The sequence below is a fragment of the Acartia tonsa genome, chromosome 11, assembly GCF_053477335.1.
Source record: "Acartia tonsa isolate MP-2025a chromosome 11, ASM5347733v1, whole genome shotgun sequence".
Classification (NCBI taxonomy): domain Eukaryota; kingdom Metazoa; phylum Arthropoda; class Copepoda; order Calanoida; family Acartiidae; genus Acartia; species Acartia tonsa.
Window position 1 is genome coordinate 24884626 of NC_137270.1, and position 18628 is coordinate 24903253.

General features: G+C 33.4%; 1 protein-coding gene across 1 annotated transcript; it reads right to left on the minus strand.

Annotated features, from left to right (window-relative positions):
• Positions 1–910: 910 nt before the first annotated feature.
• On the minus strand, positions 911–16735 carry mtSSB (mitochondrial single stranded DNA-binding protein). The gene is made up of 7 exons (XM_080176225.1): positions 16578–16735; positions 7398–7459; positions 5869–5915; positions 5203–5310; positions 2835–2921; positions 2135–2210; positions 911–1400 (listed from the first exon to the last, which is right to left on the minus strand). Exons 1-7 carry the CDS (start codon positions 16678–16680, stop codon positions 1314–1316), a joined length of 570 nt encoding a protein of 189 aa, XP_080032351.1. The 5' UTR covers positions 16681–16735; the 3' UTR covers positions 911–1313.
• Between the last annotated feature and the right edge of the window lie 1893 nt (positions 16736–18628).

Consider the following 18628-nt stretch of genomic DNA (forward strand, 5'->3'; position numbering starts at 1 on the left):
TGTTTGTTTGTTTGTACCATAGGATCTCGCTAACTGCTAAACCGATATGGTTTTCCTTTATAGGGTGTAGGTCCTGGGAAGGTTTATAGCTATTTTAGGGGAGGGTTCCACCAACCTACCAAGAGAAATCGCAAAAATCGCCCTGCGGAGATTTTTGGTTCTAACAGAGAAAAAATATCTGGTAAATAGCTGATTTTAACATAGATTGGCAAAAACATTTTAATGTGTCCCTAGAGGCCTCTAGGGGCGTAGCCTCTAGTATAAATATACTGTGCCAGTAAAGTGAGAATAATCTCTAGAATCAGTATCAAATCTGTTGAAGAGTCTTCTCCAAAAATGTTGCTGCACTTGCAATGGATTGGATATAGGATGTAAGTGGATATATTGACAGGGGATAATTTGTTGTTGGTCCTCATTTATTGGTCACTTCGTTCATCCAGTAGAAGAGTCAGAGATGGATTAGGGAAATCGTTTTTTTGCCAGCTACAAAATTTAATAATAAATACATTACTAGCTAACATAAAGAGAAAAATAGACTGTAGAGAAATTAAGTTTCCTAGTATTGCTTCGAAACCGATTTATTAATATCAACTGGATTAGAAATCGGTTCTCATCCATACTGAAAAATAAAATATCGTATCTTATTATAGCCAGTTTTCTACGAATATTAAAATAAAAATCATGAAATTAATACTAGTTTTGTTAGACCGGGCCTTAAAAGAGCTAAAAAACTGGTTTTACTAAAAAAAAAATTGCGGTAGCCAAGACAAGAGAAAAAACGCCTTGTTCTCTTGAAGATAATATATAAAAACTTCAAAAAGTGGTCGCACAAAAGCACAAACTTTATGACAAACTGACGTAACAAAAAGACTAGTAGATCAAATTAACATTCAAAAAAGCAAAAAAAAACTTTATGAAAAAAAATACATATTTATTAAATCTTTGGTTGTATACAAATAACACACAGAGACATAAGCGTAATAGGTTTTACTATAGATATATATGATCATCATAGAATTTTCATGAGTTTAGTAAAATAATACAAGAAATATTATGAATATTATGGCACCGAAAAAATGTTGAGTTGAAATAAATCTGCAGATACAGATGTAGTACCTAAAAAAACAAATTAGTGAGTATAATATTATACATATGAAATGGTCTTCTATTAAAGGTGATGTAATTACAAATTCTTATTGGGCTCTCATTGGGTTACCCGCGAGTGACCGGTTAAGCACTGATCCACCCCCCCCCCCCCCACAATTTTGAAGGGGACTACGAGTGTTGCAGGGAACTAGGAGCATTGCAGGTTTCTACTCTCTCCTTCCAGCATCCAGGTAGATAATGTCATCAGCAATGATACTGGTTGTGTGCCGACGCATTCCAGCCTTGTCAATTATCTGAAACATGGAGAGGTGATAGGTTTGCATCTCAGTCCAGTCCAACACTGCGTCATAACTGAAGACGTTAAAAAATGTTTCCTGCTGCTACTATGCCATAGACGTGACAATAATATTTCGAGTAGGGAGGAATGCAATGGCCTTGCACAGTTAAGACTTCCAGACAAAGGTAGTGCAATAAAAGAGATGATTGTCTGTTGGGTAATCCTTATTACCCCATGTAGAATGTTATAAAATATCTAGATTACGTATCACTGCACTGTTTCAAAGGGGGAGGTAGTTGAGACTCTTTTTGTAATAACACCTAAAACACCCTACAGTACCTACTGAAATTTTGCATTTCAGTTGCTTCATTGTAGTAAAATATGGAAATGTGAAGTAACAGCGGCTGAACCCATGCTCATGCCGAAACCGCCGTATACTGCCGAATGTTTTTCCTTTCTCGCCAAATTAAACAATTTTTAATCATTTAAGACAAACTTATTTTTTCACAAAGATTTTCATTTAAGTGTCAAGTGCAAATACAAGTGATTTTTTGTTGGAAAACCTAGGTATGTCTCAATTGATTCAAATTTTCTAATTTAGTGGGAAAACATTATGTCCACTGCCAAGCCAAATTTCAGTGCTGTGTTTTTCTATCAAGTCCTTTTACGTTTAGGTTTGATTACAAAAAGTGACTTACCCGTCTCCCCCTTTATAATAATGACGCTTAGACGATTAAAATGTTAGCATACCTCTCCATAAGCAATTCTTCCCTGGATGTGTATACGACGACCTTTGCTAACATACTTATACGCTTGTTCACGCAGGCTGAAATACAATTTGGTTGTTAATCAAGGACAATTAATGGTACTTTCCTACAAAGCACCCTGTTGAACACGATAACTCCCCCTCCCTCTTTTTAACCATAGAATAAAACTTTGGGTACTTGTATATTATGGAGTCCAGTGTCAACTCCCTCCCAGGTTTGTATTGGTACAGAATTGTTACGTAGATGTATTATATCAAAACCAACATAGAATTTAATTTAAAGTTATAAACGATTAAGAATAGTTGCTCAACAAAAATTTAGTAATTTTTATCGAAATGAAAGATACCTATTTGTTTAATTCAAGCAGTTTGACATTTGCATAGCATTTGATATTATACAAAAGCAAGATTTTCAGGGATCTACAGGGATCGATAATTATACATCCCGAATGATGTTACACAAAAATACCCCTTTTGTGTATTACCATTAGTGGTTGAAACATTTGGACACTCAGCCAATCAAAATTCAATAAAAGATCAAAAAGACTTTTAAGGACTAGTGTAATAAAGAGCTTAATGTCCCCTCCATCCTTAAAGATTTGATTATAACTAAAATACAAAAGTAGGTATAGCATTTGAGGGTAAATCAATCTCCTTTTTATCCCTATGAAATATAAAACTTACATGTTTCTAAAAACAGAAATATTGTGCCAGTCAGTCCTGTGCGTCCATTTGCCATCATCAGTTTTCCAGCTTATATTGGTCGCCAGGCTGAAACAATAAATATTCCAGTATCAGGCTTCGAAACCGATTAATATCCGTTGTATTAGAACAGGTTCTAAGCCATACTAAAACTCATGTATAGCATCCTATCACAAACAATATTCCAAGAATATTAAATTAAAAATTATTATATTAATATCAGTTTTGTTGGTTGGGCCTTCAGCGCTTCGGGTGTAACAAAACTGTTTTAATAAATTTTTATTTCAATATCTGAAGAAAAGTTGTCTGTAATACGATAAATAAATATGATACACAACAAGCGTTTACTCCTCTAGATAGTGGTGGTGTCAATCCTCTAATTTACATTTTAGTTCTAAAAGTATTTAGGGGGTGGGAAGTTCGAAGGGTGATTTTTCTTAGGACATCACTAAAATGTTCATAAACCTTCCTTGGACCTCTAAAAAGCATTTAAGTAAAACAAAAACTAAATCGTTCTAGCGGTGAGCAAACATCCGGTACAAACACACAGACATCCTGTTACTTTTATACAAGGATTTAATCTTGATTTATTAGCCACTAGGGCCAGCTCAAGCTCCACGTTCAAGTATATAAAGACCAGACCCGATATCTCATTGAAGCTCCTCATTATTACCTTACCCTAATTAATTAAGTCATCAAATTACACCCCCCCCCCCCCCCCCCCCAACCATATTTTCAATTTCTTTGGCGGGAGAGAGGGGGTCTGTGCTAGTCAAGGCACTTTAAGAGAAACTGCTAGACTTTTTTGTTAGAATAAAATTTCTTTTCAATTAAGAAATGCATCACATTTCAAAGTAAGGTATTTATATTTTACAAGGTCCGCATTCCTTACATATAACAAAAAAATAGAAAAATGATGTATAGGTACTTAGCTTAGATATCAAACTGCAAAATAAAAACAGGGACCCCCAAGGAAGGAGGGGGGAAGGGTAAATGGATGATTCACCTAACTAGTAACTAACCTCCCCCCCCCTATAAATAAGGGGGAGGTTTTTAATGCAACCATCTCGTAATCAATTTGTATAAATGGCAATTAGAATTCGAATTTCGATCTGAAATTTTGCACGAGTAATCCTTGGTAGGTCTATTTTCCCTAAATCGAACAAAAAGTTTGAAAAGTACCGGCTAACGGCTGGCGGCTCAGCCGTTTAGCCATTTTTTTTTTTGGATATTTTCAAGGGAAATCCATCACGAAACCTATCTCCACATAATACTCTTTTCCGCTCCAAAACGTTTTCAAACGGTTCTAGTCGGTAGTGGCTAGAACTAGAAATCTAAAAAATGTTTATTTTTATCATTTCACATGATTTAAAGCAAAAATATGTTTTAAAAATTCGATTCCTATGTAATTTATGACAGATTTGCCCTAAAAATAGCCAAAAAAACGGCTAAACGTCTGAGCCGTTAGCTGTTACTTTTTCAACTTTTTGTTTGATTTAGGGAAAATTGACCTACCAAGGGTTACTCATGCAAAATTTTAGATCAAAATTCGAATTCAAAGTGCCATTTATACATTGATTACGGGATGGTTGCATTAAAAAAAAACCCTTACCCCAGTTTAACACCTAAAATGTGGATTTTCTCCCCCTCAAACATAAAAAAAAGCCTAGACGTCCTTAACGAAAAGAGTGTACTACTATCAAAATTCAATTTCATTTATATTCATAATAACACTGAATACAAATTTCTTCCCAAAGATAAATAAAGCAGAGTACGGTAGCCGCTGCCTCAGCTGTACATTTTTGCCGCAATATTTAATTAATCTAATTAAGCAGGTCGAATTATTTGTTTCACTTTTGTTAGGCTACCAAAATTTCACTGCAACCGCCAAATTTTAGACTTAATAGAAATCTTTATTTCTTTGCAATCCGCAGCCGCAGTCGAGCCGCCCATTTTTAAAAATTGTTATAAATTCGTAGCTCAACTGCAACTGCCGATACTTGGACTTATATAAAATGTACAAAGTAAAGAATACGTGTAAGAGAAATATTTTCAATGATTTGTATAAGGGGGGAGGTAGGTTGGGCTAAAATTCCGTAAAGGTGTGAGTTTTAAGGCTTAAAAACTGTAGTAGAACGATAATCTTCACTACATATGTGTATTCCTTACTAAAAGAACCAAAGACAAAAACTTTATTTTTAAAGTTAACAAAAATATTATCGTTCTACTACAGTTTTTAAGCCTAAAACTCGCACCTTTACAGAATTTTAGCACAACCTACCCCAACCCCCCACCTCTCAAGTGCCCCTAGAGGTATATAGTCTAGTCTAATATATAAGATTTAAGATACCTGAAAGTCAAAACTGGAGTTGCAGCGTTGCCTCTCATGATAGGATCGGCACCGACCCTACCGATCAGGGTTACTGAGTTCAGAGATCTTTCCTTTGACCCTTCTTCTCTAAAAAAAAACAAGATGACAAAAACCATAAAAGCGAAGCTATGAAATTGAACGGTTGAACAAACGATCATGAACACTTAATAAGCATAAATACTGATTTAAAGGTCTAAATAAAATTGTATAAATACAAGATTATGTTAAAGGACATGTGTACATTTTTAGGACTTGATAATAGAAATACTTCCTTTAAAAAATTGTAGCTTGTTTTCATAGAATCAATGTTGAAAATAAGATAAATACAAGGCTTATATTATATCATACAATAAGTTGTTTTTAAAAAATTTTAAAATCAGCATTTTTTAAATGAACTTTCTGGAAACGATTGTAATATTGCTATGCTTTCTAAATCGTACCTATCTTCAACCCAAATTTAAAATCGATAGGACGGCTTCGAAACCGATTAATATCCGCAGGATTAGAACCGGTTCTGAACTTTATAATTTTCTATAATCGTGAAAAGTCCTTATTTCTATGGCCCTTATCCAAAAGGTTTTCAGGTAAACTGACTCCCATAAAACAACCAACCCCGATCTTGAGTTAAAAATGAAAATTACTTACACTTCAGGCCCCGTAAAATTGGCTGCTTTCATTGAATCCAGTGTTGACTAAAAATAATAATTTTGTTACCTAGGTATATTTCAGATTTATTGTTTTTTGTGTTTTCTAGTGTCGTTTTGTTGCAATTGGCAGCTAGGGAGGGTGGGGACATTGGGCACTTTTATAACACTAGTTCAGCATAGCGTTTTCTTATTCGTTGGCTTAACAACTTTGGGGACTTTCATTGAATTATGAATGGCTGGTTTATAAGGTTGAGTGTCCAAACGTTTCAACCACTTACTGCAATCTAAATAAGGGTTAATTTAGTGTGTCATCATTGGGGATATACATCAATTTATGGGCCATTGTCTTATCCCTTTAGATCCCTGAGCAATTAGTCTTCATCTAACATTCCAAATTTGCTTCGCTAATATCATATGCATCGTTAACTTCAATACAGGGACATATATAAAGCTTCACTAAAATGGAGAACTCTATCTATTAGGTAGCCATCAAAATCTTAGGCTACATACAAAAAAACATACTACTTTATGTAATAGGATATTTATCACATCGTTTTGAATTAGTTTTCCACGGAAAAAAAAATGAAAAAACTTAAATGAATTATAAAATTTGGCACAATTAATTAAAAATGAATATGCATTTTAATATTGATGTGAATGGAATTATTTTGCAAATTAATAAAACTTTAGATTTAAATGAAATTCAATGGGATGGTTATCTATATAATTGTCTCTTTCTGTTTGTTGTTCATCTATCCGTCAACGAGACATGATAGCCGAGGACGGGATACACCATGAGATCTTGTTTTGGTGTATCTCTGAACCAAATCTTGTTTAATGATTGCATGATTATATGATCAAACGCCTTTATGACAAACAACCATATTAATGCATGATTTTTGTCTTAAAATACTATCTTTGCTCGATAATGAGTTACAACTGTTTTGGATCAAGACATCAAGACCACACTAACATTTTGTGTCGAGCTTCTGACAAAAAATAAGTAATAACTGTTTTTAACTATGGCGCGGTGTTGGGTCGAGATTCGAAGCTACAACTTACAGAAAAAAAACCTCGACGTGGCTCAACACGTATCGCATCCGCTCGTCGTCGGAAAGGTAATAGGTTCGGATCTTGGCCCGACACCGCGTCATAACTTAAGACGTTAAAACTGGTTCCCACTACTACTATGTCAGATGTGCGACGTAAATAGTTAATAGTGGGGGGGAATGCCTTGGCCCAAACTAGGCGTAACTCTTTATCATGCACAGTTAGGACTTCTCAGACAAAGGTCGTGCAGAGTTGGTTGTTTGATGGGCGAATGGACGCTTTACACCGCAATCATAAGCGGACTATGTTTCAAGGTGCGTGGAGAGAGTTCTAGTATTCGAAGCGACACCAAGCCCCCCAAGAGTCCTAACTCTTAACTTACCAAAAACGGGCCGATCCTCTACATGTTACGCCAAATTCAAGATTCGCGGATACCCTAAAGCATACTAGAGACATTAAAAATGATAAAGTTCTCACCTCTGGTCGCGGAGTTTCAATGACGACATCATCGTCATTGAGAAAGCCCGGGGCTTGGTCAACTAAAATAGTAATAGTTTAGCAGGGTTACACTAAAAGTGTATAGTCGAGCAAATAAACCCCACGGCCCCCCTATTTAAAAATAGTTAAAAATAAGGGGGAGGGGGTTAGTTTTTTATCTGTGTTACTTTTACTTACAGGTTTGATTTTATTATGTACAAAGTAGCCCCGCAAGGTTTAGGCTCTGCAGGTAGAGGCCCTGTTAAGTTTGACACCCCCCCCCCCTCCCCGCAAGGGTGTGACATAAAAAAAACTACCCTACCTTTTTAATCATTTCATTTAACAAAATAGGGGAAATTCTCTCATCTATGCTAGTATAGTACTTTTTATATAACTAGCGGCTACGCCCCTAGAAGACTCTAGGTGGGAGGGGGAAAAGTCGACCTCATCCCATTTTATATTTGAGTTTCAAAAGAGTAAAAAAATATTTTTTTTTTTTTTTTGGGGGGGGGGTGAAGACACCCTTCCCAAAAATAGTTTAAAACATTCCCAGTATCTATAAGAAGCTTCACTGTAAAGGAGAACAATATCGGTTCAGCGGTTAGCGAGATCCCTCGGGACAGACAAAAAATGCTTACTACTTTATATAATACTAGCGGCTACGCCTCTAGAAGCCTCTAGGGGCAATTAAGGTAGGAGGGGAAAAATCCGACCTCATCCCATTTTAAATTTGAGTTTCAAAAGAGTAAAAATAAATTTTTGGGGGAGGGGGGTGAAGACACCCTCCCCAAAAATAGTTTAAAACCTTCCCAGGACCTATCAAAAGCTTCACTGTAAAGGAGAAAAATATCGGTTCAGCGGTTAGCGAGATCCTTCGGGACAGACAAAAAACGCTTACTACTTTATATTATAGGATACTTTATATAATAGGATAGGATATGACAATTGATATTTAATTAATAGATATTTAGATTACCTAGGAAAATTAAAATTTGAATTTTAGTAAAAATAGGTATGATTAGGAAAGTTAATTTAACATGAAATCAAGACGTTTGTATGTGGGAGTTCCATTTGCAAATTTGAAAAATATTTTTTTCTATATTATAACAAGAGGATCCCTAGATGTCACTGGGGAAGGAGGGTGGAATTTAATCCTTCACTTTCATTTTGAATTTTAAAAAAGGAAAATTGGGGTGGTAATATTTCTAAGGGCGATTTCTCTTTGGAAGGGTGGAGTTACCCTTTCTCAAAATATTTAAATACCTTCTCTGCACCTATGAGGAGCTTTACTAAAAAGGAGAACAATATTTAAACTCTTGGACAAATTAAATATATAAAATTGAGACTTAGATATATTGAATCAACAACCTCATTCAATTGTCCTATTTGAACCACTTGGAGTTAACCAACCATAAATCATATCGGTTCAGCGGTTAGCTAGATCCTTCACAAACACAAACACACATCATGTTACTTTTGAATAATGCTGCATGTCGCTTAATATTAGAAATGAATATTAAATGCAGAAACAAAACTGAAATTTAGAACTAAATCCTAATCTTGTACTGTACAAGAAAGTGACAATTTTATTCAGATAAAAGGACTCTCCGTCTTTTTAATATATCATAACTATGATTTGTAGAAATTTAACTTTATTAAACACGCTTTTCCTCAACAGTTTAGCTGATTTAAAACCGACAGGCAACAAGCGGCCAATGGATCCTATAAATAGACACATTTGCTGAATCAAAACTGGTTTTACCTAAATTGTATCTGCTCCTTCTTCGCGATAATAGAATTTCAAAGATTTTAACAAAAAATGTGTGATGATTTGACTTTAAAATGGCCTTTGATGTAACATATAGATGCTGTATATTACCCTTAACACATGAAAGCAGTAGTTGTTTTAAAACCTTTTTTTGTAGATAAATTATAACTTATAAAATTGTCGACGGGGGTACCTTCTGACTTTAATTAATGCTTGTTTTTCTTCAAATTACCTTGAAATTTTAAACTTAGAAAGTAAAAACAGTAATAAAAAATCAACATATCATTTAACTAAAAATACTGACACAATTGATTTACAACATATACATACTTTTTTTTTAAATTGAAGCTTTTCTACAATTGGGGTCGATTAGTCCGTCGTCCGTCAGTAACAGTTAGCTTTTTAGGTGGAACAATTACCTTTCTCATTAACTTGGACATGTTAGAATTTTCCTATCGATTTCAAACTTTGCAAGGTTATTCCTGTACTAATTAGGTACGGTTTAGAAAGCGTATCAATTCTATAATCGTTACCAGAATGTCCATACGCCCATTTTTAATATGTTGTTTTTAACTTTTTTAACAACAAATTTTTATGTGTAAAAATTATCTAATTGATCTGATTTTTGGAATACTGATTCCTAGGACAACAAATTTTAATGTTTAAAGCAAAGCATCTTTATAATCAAGTCCTAAAATGTAATTATGTCCTTAAATATTATACTGTTTTAAAAAGTTTTTTTGATTACAAACAATTAAAAAATTTACTTACACATTTGTTCCGACTTTTATAACTTTATATTCTGATTATTCACTTCTTAAACTGTACAATGATAATGTCAGTTTGTCCTACGGTCCTATGATTAGGTTAGATTAGAAAACCTTTATTAGTTTGTTAAAGTGAAATCCTGCATGTATTAAAGATACTTGTTGTATTTTTAAATATTATGTTCAAAAAATCTTCTAAAATATTTGTAAAAATCCTTTAAATTAGATTTATTTTAAACTTTAGTTTTACATTGAAATCTGAAGAGTGCAAACATGCACGAAACAATTTGTAATGTCTGAATAAATATGTAAAATTCATATTTTGTTTGTGAGTTAACCTCTTATATTATTCTCTACATTATGTATTGAGAACTCTCTGGTAACAATTTTGATACCTTCACTTGCAAGATGAAACTAGTCTCCTATTCTTAAAATAGTTGAGACCTCTGATCAAAATTGAATCAACGCTCTGAAACAAAAATGATTTCCTTCAACCACTATCCTGAAGAAGAATCTGCCCCCACCCCCTGACCAACTTCACGCAGCACCTGGTAAAACTGGTCCTTTCATGGATTACAAGATCAAGAAGAAGAATTTCAAGAAAGATACATCTCTTACCCTGCCTCGACGGAACTTCTGGTGCTGCTGTATATGAATATTTATTTAAATATTATGTTCAAAAAATCTTCTAAAATATTTGTAAAAATCCTTTAAATTAGATTTATTTTAAACTTTAGTTTTACATTGAAATCTGAAGAGTGCAAACATGCACGAAACAATTTGTAATGTCTGAATAAATATGTAAAATTCATATTTTGTTTGTGAGTTAACCTCTTATACTTGTTGTATATGCTTCTATCCTTTATTCTTTATGTTGAAAGAGTCTTGTTTTTTTTTTTAATATAATTATAGATCAACAAGGACCAAAATCTTTGACCTATTTAGATTATGATCACATTTTGAAAAAGGTTTTGCCATGTCTTAAATAAGATACAAAATTAAATAATAATTGTTTTCAATTGCTAAATAATCTTAAATACACAAGACAATAATTTGGTGTTTAATTAAGATATACTAGCTCAAAATAAAAATTAGCGATTGTGCCCCTGCATCTAGTTGGTCTGTTTTCTGAGAGGTAAGGCATAAAATCATTCAAAGACTTAAATCTAAAATTCAATAGCTTGAACCCATCCTTGGACCTATGTGAAGCTTTCATAAAGTGTAGAATTTAATCAGCTATTCAAATCGTAATCTACAGACATTTCAGTACATATCAGATGATCATTATAACATTTTTGCCAAATTTAATTCAATTTATATAAAATTTTTAAAATCTAAAATTTAAGTATATTTTTTTAAATAATGTTTTTAAAGAAACCTTTTGCGTCATTTATTAACCTACTTACTTTTTAAAAGCGAAGCTTTTCTATAATTAGGGTCGTTCCGTCCGTCCGTCTCAGATAGATATTTTTTTCGTTAATTTAGGCATGTTAGAATTGTTCTATCGATTTCAAACTTTGCATGGTCATTCCTGTAGTAGTTTGGTACGATTTAGAAAGTGTAGCTACTCTATAATCATTACCAGAATGTCCGTACGTTCATTTTAAACATGTTGATTTTTCTAATCTTTTAACAACTAATTTTTATGTGATCTAATTATCCGTTTGATCTGATTTTTGGTATATAGATTCCTGGGACAACAAAGTACAATATTATAAGCGAAGCAACTCTATAATCAAGTCCTAAAATGTAAGTATGTCAATAAACATTATCCTTGATCAAGCAGTTTACTTACAATTTTGCTTCGACTCCTGTACTTTTATATTCTGATTATTGAGTTCGACACTAAACAAGTGTTAATGTCCGTTTGTCCTACCGTTTCAGTGCTTCGCTTTTATGGATGTTGTTATCCTTGTTCATTATATCAATTATTTTATCCATATAAAATTCAAAATGGTTTAGAACAGAAATATTTACTTTTGTGTAATAAACGGCAAAGTATCTAAACAATTAGAATTAATATATAAAAAGTACTTTTGATATGACTTTTTATATCACTAATAATGCATAAAAAAAACCATTGTTATAAATCCTAAATATGCAGTGTTGAATTGTCTATAGAAATATTGTTTTAAAACCTCAACAAATATGACAAACTTATATTAACAAGCCATGATCATTAAGGTTAAATGCTATTTTAAAGTCAAATCATCGCACATTTTTGGTTAAAATCTTTGAAATTCTATAATCCTGAAGAAGGAGCAGATACAATTTAGGTAAAACCAGTTTTGATTCAACAAATATGTCTATTTATAGGATCCATTGACCGCTTGTTGCGTGTTGGTTGTAAATCCGCTAAACTGTTGAGGAAAAGTGTGTAAAAGTAAACGGTGTCCTATCTGTAAGTACATACATGCACCAAAAAAATTGACAACATTTTTATTCTTCAATAACTAATCTAAAAGCAGCAAATTGTATGTACAACATACTTAAGTTAGGAGTAACTTTGCTCAAAGAGCGAGACAATACGCAAACGAGGTGATTTTTCAGATACTGCAGTAACTCGATCGATATATTATTACATGGATGTTGCACCAGATATTCATGTACTCAGATAAAGTGATGCTCGCAACTGTATAAAATAACGATACCCCATCCCCTCCTACTGGTTGAACGAACTGAACAATAAATGAGGTACACATTAGCAAGTTAAATTGACAAGTTTTCTCCTGTCAGTATATCCACGTATATCCTATAAAGCCTATTAATAACCCAAAAGCCGCTCTCGTTCGTGCCAAGTCCCCTTTCAGGCAGGGTGAGGGGTGTATATTCTGCAAAATTGATCCTGCTAGGGGGGGGGGGGGCGGGGGGGTTAAAAAAATATGTTGTTGAAGGGAAAAATGGAAAAATTAAGAGAAATTATAACATTTTTTCCCCCAATTGTCTCCCTTCCTTAAATAAAAATAATGTGTGAGATGGGGGAAGAAATTAATAAAATAAAGAGTTCTGATTTTTTTTCCTATTTTCCCCCTTTCTTGTTTGAAAAAAACAGGAGGGGAAAAAATAAAAAAAATTGATGCATGGGAAAAAAATGAATCTTGTGCAGAATATACACCCCTGCTATTAGGTCCAATTGTTTAAGTCTTTTTTATTTGCATCTCTTAAAAATAAACCTAGAGATTCCTTTTGATGATTTATTTTATTTTTTAGTATTTCAAAGACAAGTAGGTCTCAGATTTAGTTTTATTAAAAAGTTTATCAAACTAAAATGAATTTGTTTTAAAACTAACATAATAATATATTAAACTTGTTTATTACGTACTTACAATATTTTAATTATACAATTTTAGTACTTTCCTTTCTATAAAGTAAAGGGGAGGAGTAGGTTGCGGGTAAAATCCGTAAAGGTGCGAGTTTTGAGACTTAAAAATAGTAGTTAATGTATTTCTTTTTTAAAAGAACTAGGTATAGACAAAAATTTTTTTTAAAAGTTAACATAAATTTTTATCGTTCTACTGTTTTTAACTTAAAACTCACAACATTAACGGATTTTTAGCGAAACCTACTCCTCCCTTTATAAGTTTTAAATTTTAAAACTAAATTTCAATAAATTACAAATTGAAATAGGTTTTAGGGTAGTGCGGGGTTATTCCGGTCAATTTTTTGCTTCAACTTAAAAAAAAACATACTTCCCAAAAACTTTTTCCGGTTTTTAAGAGTGCAAATGAAAGATATGGCAATAACGAAGAAGCCTGTCTTGGTCCCGTTAAGATCTCGCAACTAGAAGTCGGTCAAAAATCGGTTTTAAGGGCGGCGGTTGGCCTATACCGGAATAACCCCACCGGTGGGGATATTTCGGTCAGTTGACTTTGGGGGGGGGGGGGGTGGAACACCCCCTTAAAATATTTTTTTTTAACATTTTAAACTATGAGTAGAAAGCTGAGGTCATTAGCTTTCTAACGGTACTAGTCGCATGCAGATCAGACAATTTTTTGACCACATTTTGCCCATTTTAAAAAAGTCGGTAAAATCGCAAAAAAAACATCGATTTTTTTCATGCAAACTTTTTAAAAAAAATCATACTTTTTATTATATGATTAGGTTTTTTTAAGCTTTATACATAAATTAGAGGCAATTTCTGATTCGCAGGTCTTGGAATTTCTTGAAAAAAGTGATTTTTCCCAAAAAATTTTAATTTTAAAAATCCTGCCAGTTTTGACAGCAGTTTTTGATACATTTTTTCTTGTCTCAAATTGGCTAGGATTGACCTACAAGGGTGGTTAAGGTGTCTAAAGATGCAAAATTACATGCCTGACAATTAACTCGAAATGATATGGGGTCTAACTCTAATATTTCAACACATTTTATGAAACAGGAATTTTGAAAATGCAAAATCTTGAATATGTACTCTAAATCTTGAAGATAGAACCCATATCCTGGGGAGTTTTTGTTAGGACATGCAAAGAGCTTTCTATAGACACCTTAAACACCTTTCTAGCTTAATCCTAGCCGATTTGACATAAAAAATCCAAACCGCGCAAAAATCTCGAACACCCTCTTATACGAAAAAGATGCAAGGGTTTCATATGGAATTTTAAATCTTCTAGCAGTCTTTCTAATAGACATACCCCTTCTTACATGAGCCAATGCAGCTGATACATCTTCAGGAAAATATTTAATGCGTTCCTTTGGGTGATATACTCTTCCCATTACTATAAAAATGTGTCTGAAAAATTTTTAATGTCTTTACAAATTGAAAAGCTTAGGCAACAAAACATGACATAATACAAGCAGTAAAATGACTAGTAATGTACATCACACAACAGGCAAGGCAATGATTAAAGCTTAGGTAATGCATTTAGGTTGTTTATGCTTCCAGATCACCTAAATAAAACATTAGGGTATTATAAATTTATAAATACAGTAATAAAAAAAAGCAAAAAAAGTGACCGGAATAGACCCTTTTTTTGAGACGTAAAAAAAAATTATGAAAAAATCAAGTTAGAACAACGCCTCCAATTGCAAACGATAAATGAATGCCATATCTTTCATTTTACAAAAACCCGGGGGTCGATAGGACTTACCATTTTTTCACAATTTTAGATTGAACATGGCCTATTTTGAAATTTTTTTTTTGCAAATTTTTTGCAACTTTTTGAGGGCAAAAAAATCATAGAAGGAGTGATCTGACAAAAATTTGCTGATGTAAGAAATGAAAGTATAGGCAATAAACTACAACTTTGCTTTTCTGAAGATCTCTCGCAAACGTTTAGAACACCGTTAAAAAACGGTTTTAAAAAAGTTGGTCGAGTGACCGGAATTAGACCCCCCTACCGCATTAACCCCGCACTACCCTATAGTATAAAAGAAAAAAAGTTTTAAATAATAATTTCAGAAAGTTACACAATCTTAACCCTTAACGGTCGGGGGGGGGGGGGGCCCGGGGGGGCGTTGAACGCCCCCCCATCCGGTTTTTTCTATCTCATTTTCTGTGTGTGAAAGATAAAGAGCCCAAACTGCGTGACTTTTTAAGTTTGGGTATGACACATAACTGAGAGTTGGAATTTTTTGAATATCTCCATCCTGGCGGGCACAGGCTGCCAGCAAACCTGGCAGGGTCATCCAGGTAAAGAGCAAAAATATTTTTTTGACTTAAACAAAGTATTTTATCTTGCCAAAATACTAAAATATCCTCTAGTAGTACATCCTTATATGAAATACAGGTGTTCAAGTCAATTTCAGGTTCCAGGTATGATCCTGCAGGTCCTGATCCTCCAGGTCTCCAGAAATCTTTAAAAGGCTCCTGTGGCCTCAATTTTTGACTTAGAGACTTCAAATTTTAAACTTAAGCTTTTCTTACATGTCTACATAACGTAATAAAATTTCATAAAGATCCACCGCCGTTTTCCCGCCGACCGCCGACTGCGGCGGCTGGCAGCTGCCAAGTACAGCTGCGGCCGCTGAAATTTATATTTTGACATTTCAAATATAAAATTTACATAAAGATAAACATTTTCTGCAAAAAAATTGTTCTTCTAGCTTCAAAAATAAGAAAATTACAGCCGTTTGAAATTTTTAAGTAAAAAAGGACCTAAAAACAAAGGTTGTTAAATAAAAGGGTGAAGGAAGCAAAAATTGACTTTGACTTACTTAAGGTCGGAAATTCATCATAACACAGGGGACTTGTACAAAAAAAATTAGCCCTCTTGCTCTAATAGGAACTGAGATAATATGGGGGGCGTTGAACGCCCCCCCCCCCCCCCCCCGACTGATTAAGGTGCGGCAAGGGGCCCGACTGTTAAGGGTTAATGCCAAACTATTAGGAAAAACAAAATCGGCCACGACTACTGGTGCTTCGCTTATATTATTTTACCTTGGACGTACGGAATTTCTGGAAACGATTATAGAGATGCTAAGCTTTATAATCGTACCAAACTTTTACAGGAATCATCATGCAAAGTTTGAGATCAATTCGATACTTCTAACATGCCTAAATTAACGAAAAGTTCTACCTAATAAAAACATACGGACTTGCAGAAAAGCTTAGTTTTAAAAATGAATGGAGTTTTTGAAGAGTGCAGCCAAAATGTAGTCACGAACGGACATAATCCTAATTATAAAGCAGTTATGCTACTTCACACTTACATGCATCTGAACGTCTGCTGGAGGCACGTGTTTGAATGACAGAAAGACGTTGAATAACGCCTCTGCCTTGCATTAGTTTACCAACTGTTTGAGAGAACAACATTTTAGGGTGATTTATTCGGATATCTGAAAAATGCCCTATAATAAGGTATTAAAAACACTAGTGAAATGTAGGTTTTTTAGCCAAAAAGAGGAATACTCTGGAAATTCGACCTGTTATCATTTATTTATACCTAAATAGAGAGCCGCACGTCTTTATTTAAATCATAAGTGCATAGCCTAATTTTTTTCATATTTTTATATTTTATACCTAATAAAACCCTCTATTTTCCAAAAATCTAACATCATTTCAACAAGTTTTATTCATTTATTTTATATGAAGTTCTTTTAAATCCACAATAATATTTGTTTTTTGTATAGAAATACATTTAATTAACTAAGATGGCATTCAAAATAAATTTCAAAATATATAAAGATTTAAAAAAAATATTATAGCAATTCAGATTCTCATACTGGAATAGGTCACTAGGACGAACGAACATTAACACTTAAAGAATAATTATAATATATGTAAATATTTTAAATGTCAAAACAAAATTTGACATTCTGGTAACGATTATACAGTTGCTACGTTTTCTAAATAAATACTTAACTACTAAAGGAATTACCATGCTAAGTTTGAAATCAATTTATCCATGACAATTGTAACATGCCTAAATTAACAGGGAAAAAACTATATGGATGGGCGAACGGACCATCACTATTTTTAGAACAGTTTTGCTTTTAATAGACACATCACTTTGAATTTATAATTCATAATTACAAATATGTTTTATAAACATGTTTTACAAGTATTACAAAGACCTGTTAGTTCCTTCATTTGCACAAGATTTTCAAGAACAAACACTGTTTCATTTTTCTCTTAATCTTGGCATTTCTTGCCTTTTCTTTCACAAGCAAAACAAATTGTTTTAGAGCTTTTAAATGATCTATTGCAAAATGTGGTATGTTTGTTATTTATGAATTTTATTACTAAAAAGCTTCCCGGATATTTTATATTTTACTTGCGGATTTTTTTTTATGAATTTGTTAGGTTAAAAACACATTTTTACAGCTTTTTTCAAGAAAAAATACACTCAAGTTCAAATGCAATTTAATCTTTAGGCTATGCACTTATGATTTAAATAAAGACGTGGAGCTATCTATATAGGTATAAATAAATGATATCAGTTCGAATTTCCAGAGTATTCGACTTTTTGGCTAAAAAACCTATATTTTAGTAGTGAAAATAACATGTCTGCTGAACTTATCCACTAACACTAAAAGCTTCCCCCATAAAGCAGCTGAAATCAAAAAATATATAATCAAACATATAACAGTAACAGAATGTATTGTGTTTGTACCGATGGATCTAACTGAACATGAGACAAACATGTTTTCTCATAAATTGAAGCTTCTTATAGGTCCATGGAAGGTTTGTAACTATTTTAGGGGATGATATTAACAACCTATCCAGAGAAATGCATTTAGAAACTGACCCTCCACTTAATCTATTTAAAACAATAAAATGAGCTTTAAATCTTTCATCCCAACCTTCCCCCAATGCACAAGGAGGCGTAGCCGCCAGTGTCTATTTAAAGTGCGGATCATGGAAAGAAAACGAAGTTTCCGGTTTCGTCGTTTTTTCACAGTTGCCTTTCTCCTATTTTTAGCCCTTGCAGGGGGCTCTAGCCCTGCGGGGCATATTTTCTAACCCTGCGGGGCAATCAATAACATTTACTTAACCTAACCTAACCTAAAATAACCCTTCAAAAGCCACTGTGAAAATACGATGAAACCGGCACCTTCGTTTTCTTTCCATGATCCTAAAGTGCTTCTTGGTAATGTTATACCAATTCCTATTTCTGCTCAGAAAGATCCGGGAAAAATATCCGGATTTTAGGATTTTTCCAGGGAAAACTCTCTTAAGAAAAAGAAAAAAATAAGTTTCAAAATATAAACCATAAAGCGAATAGAGCAAAATCCCTTGCAGCTATGGGTAAAGCCCTGAA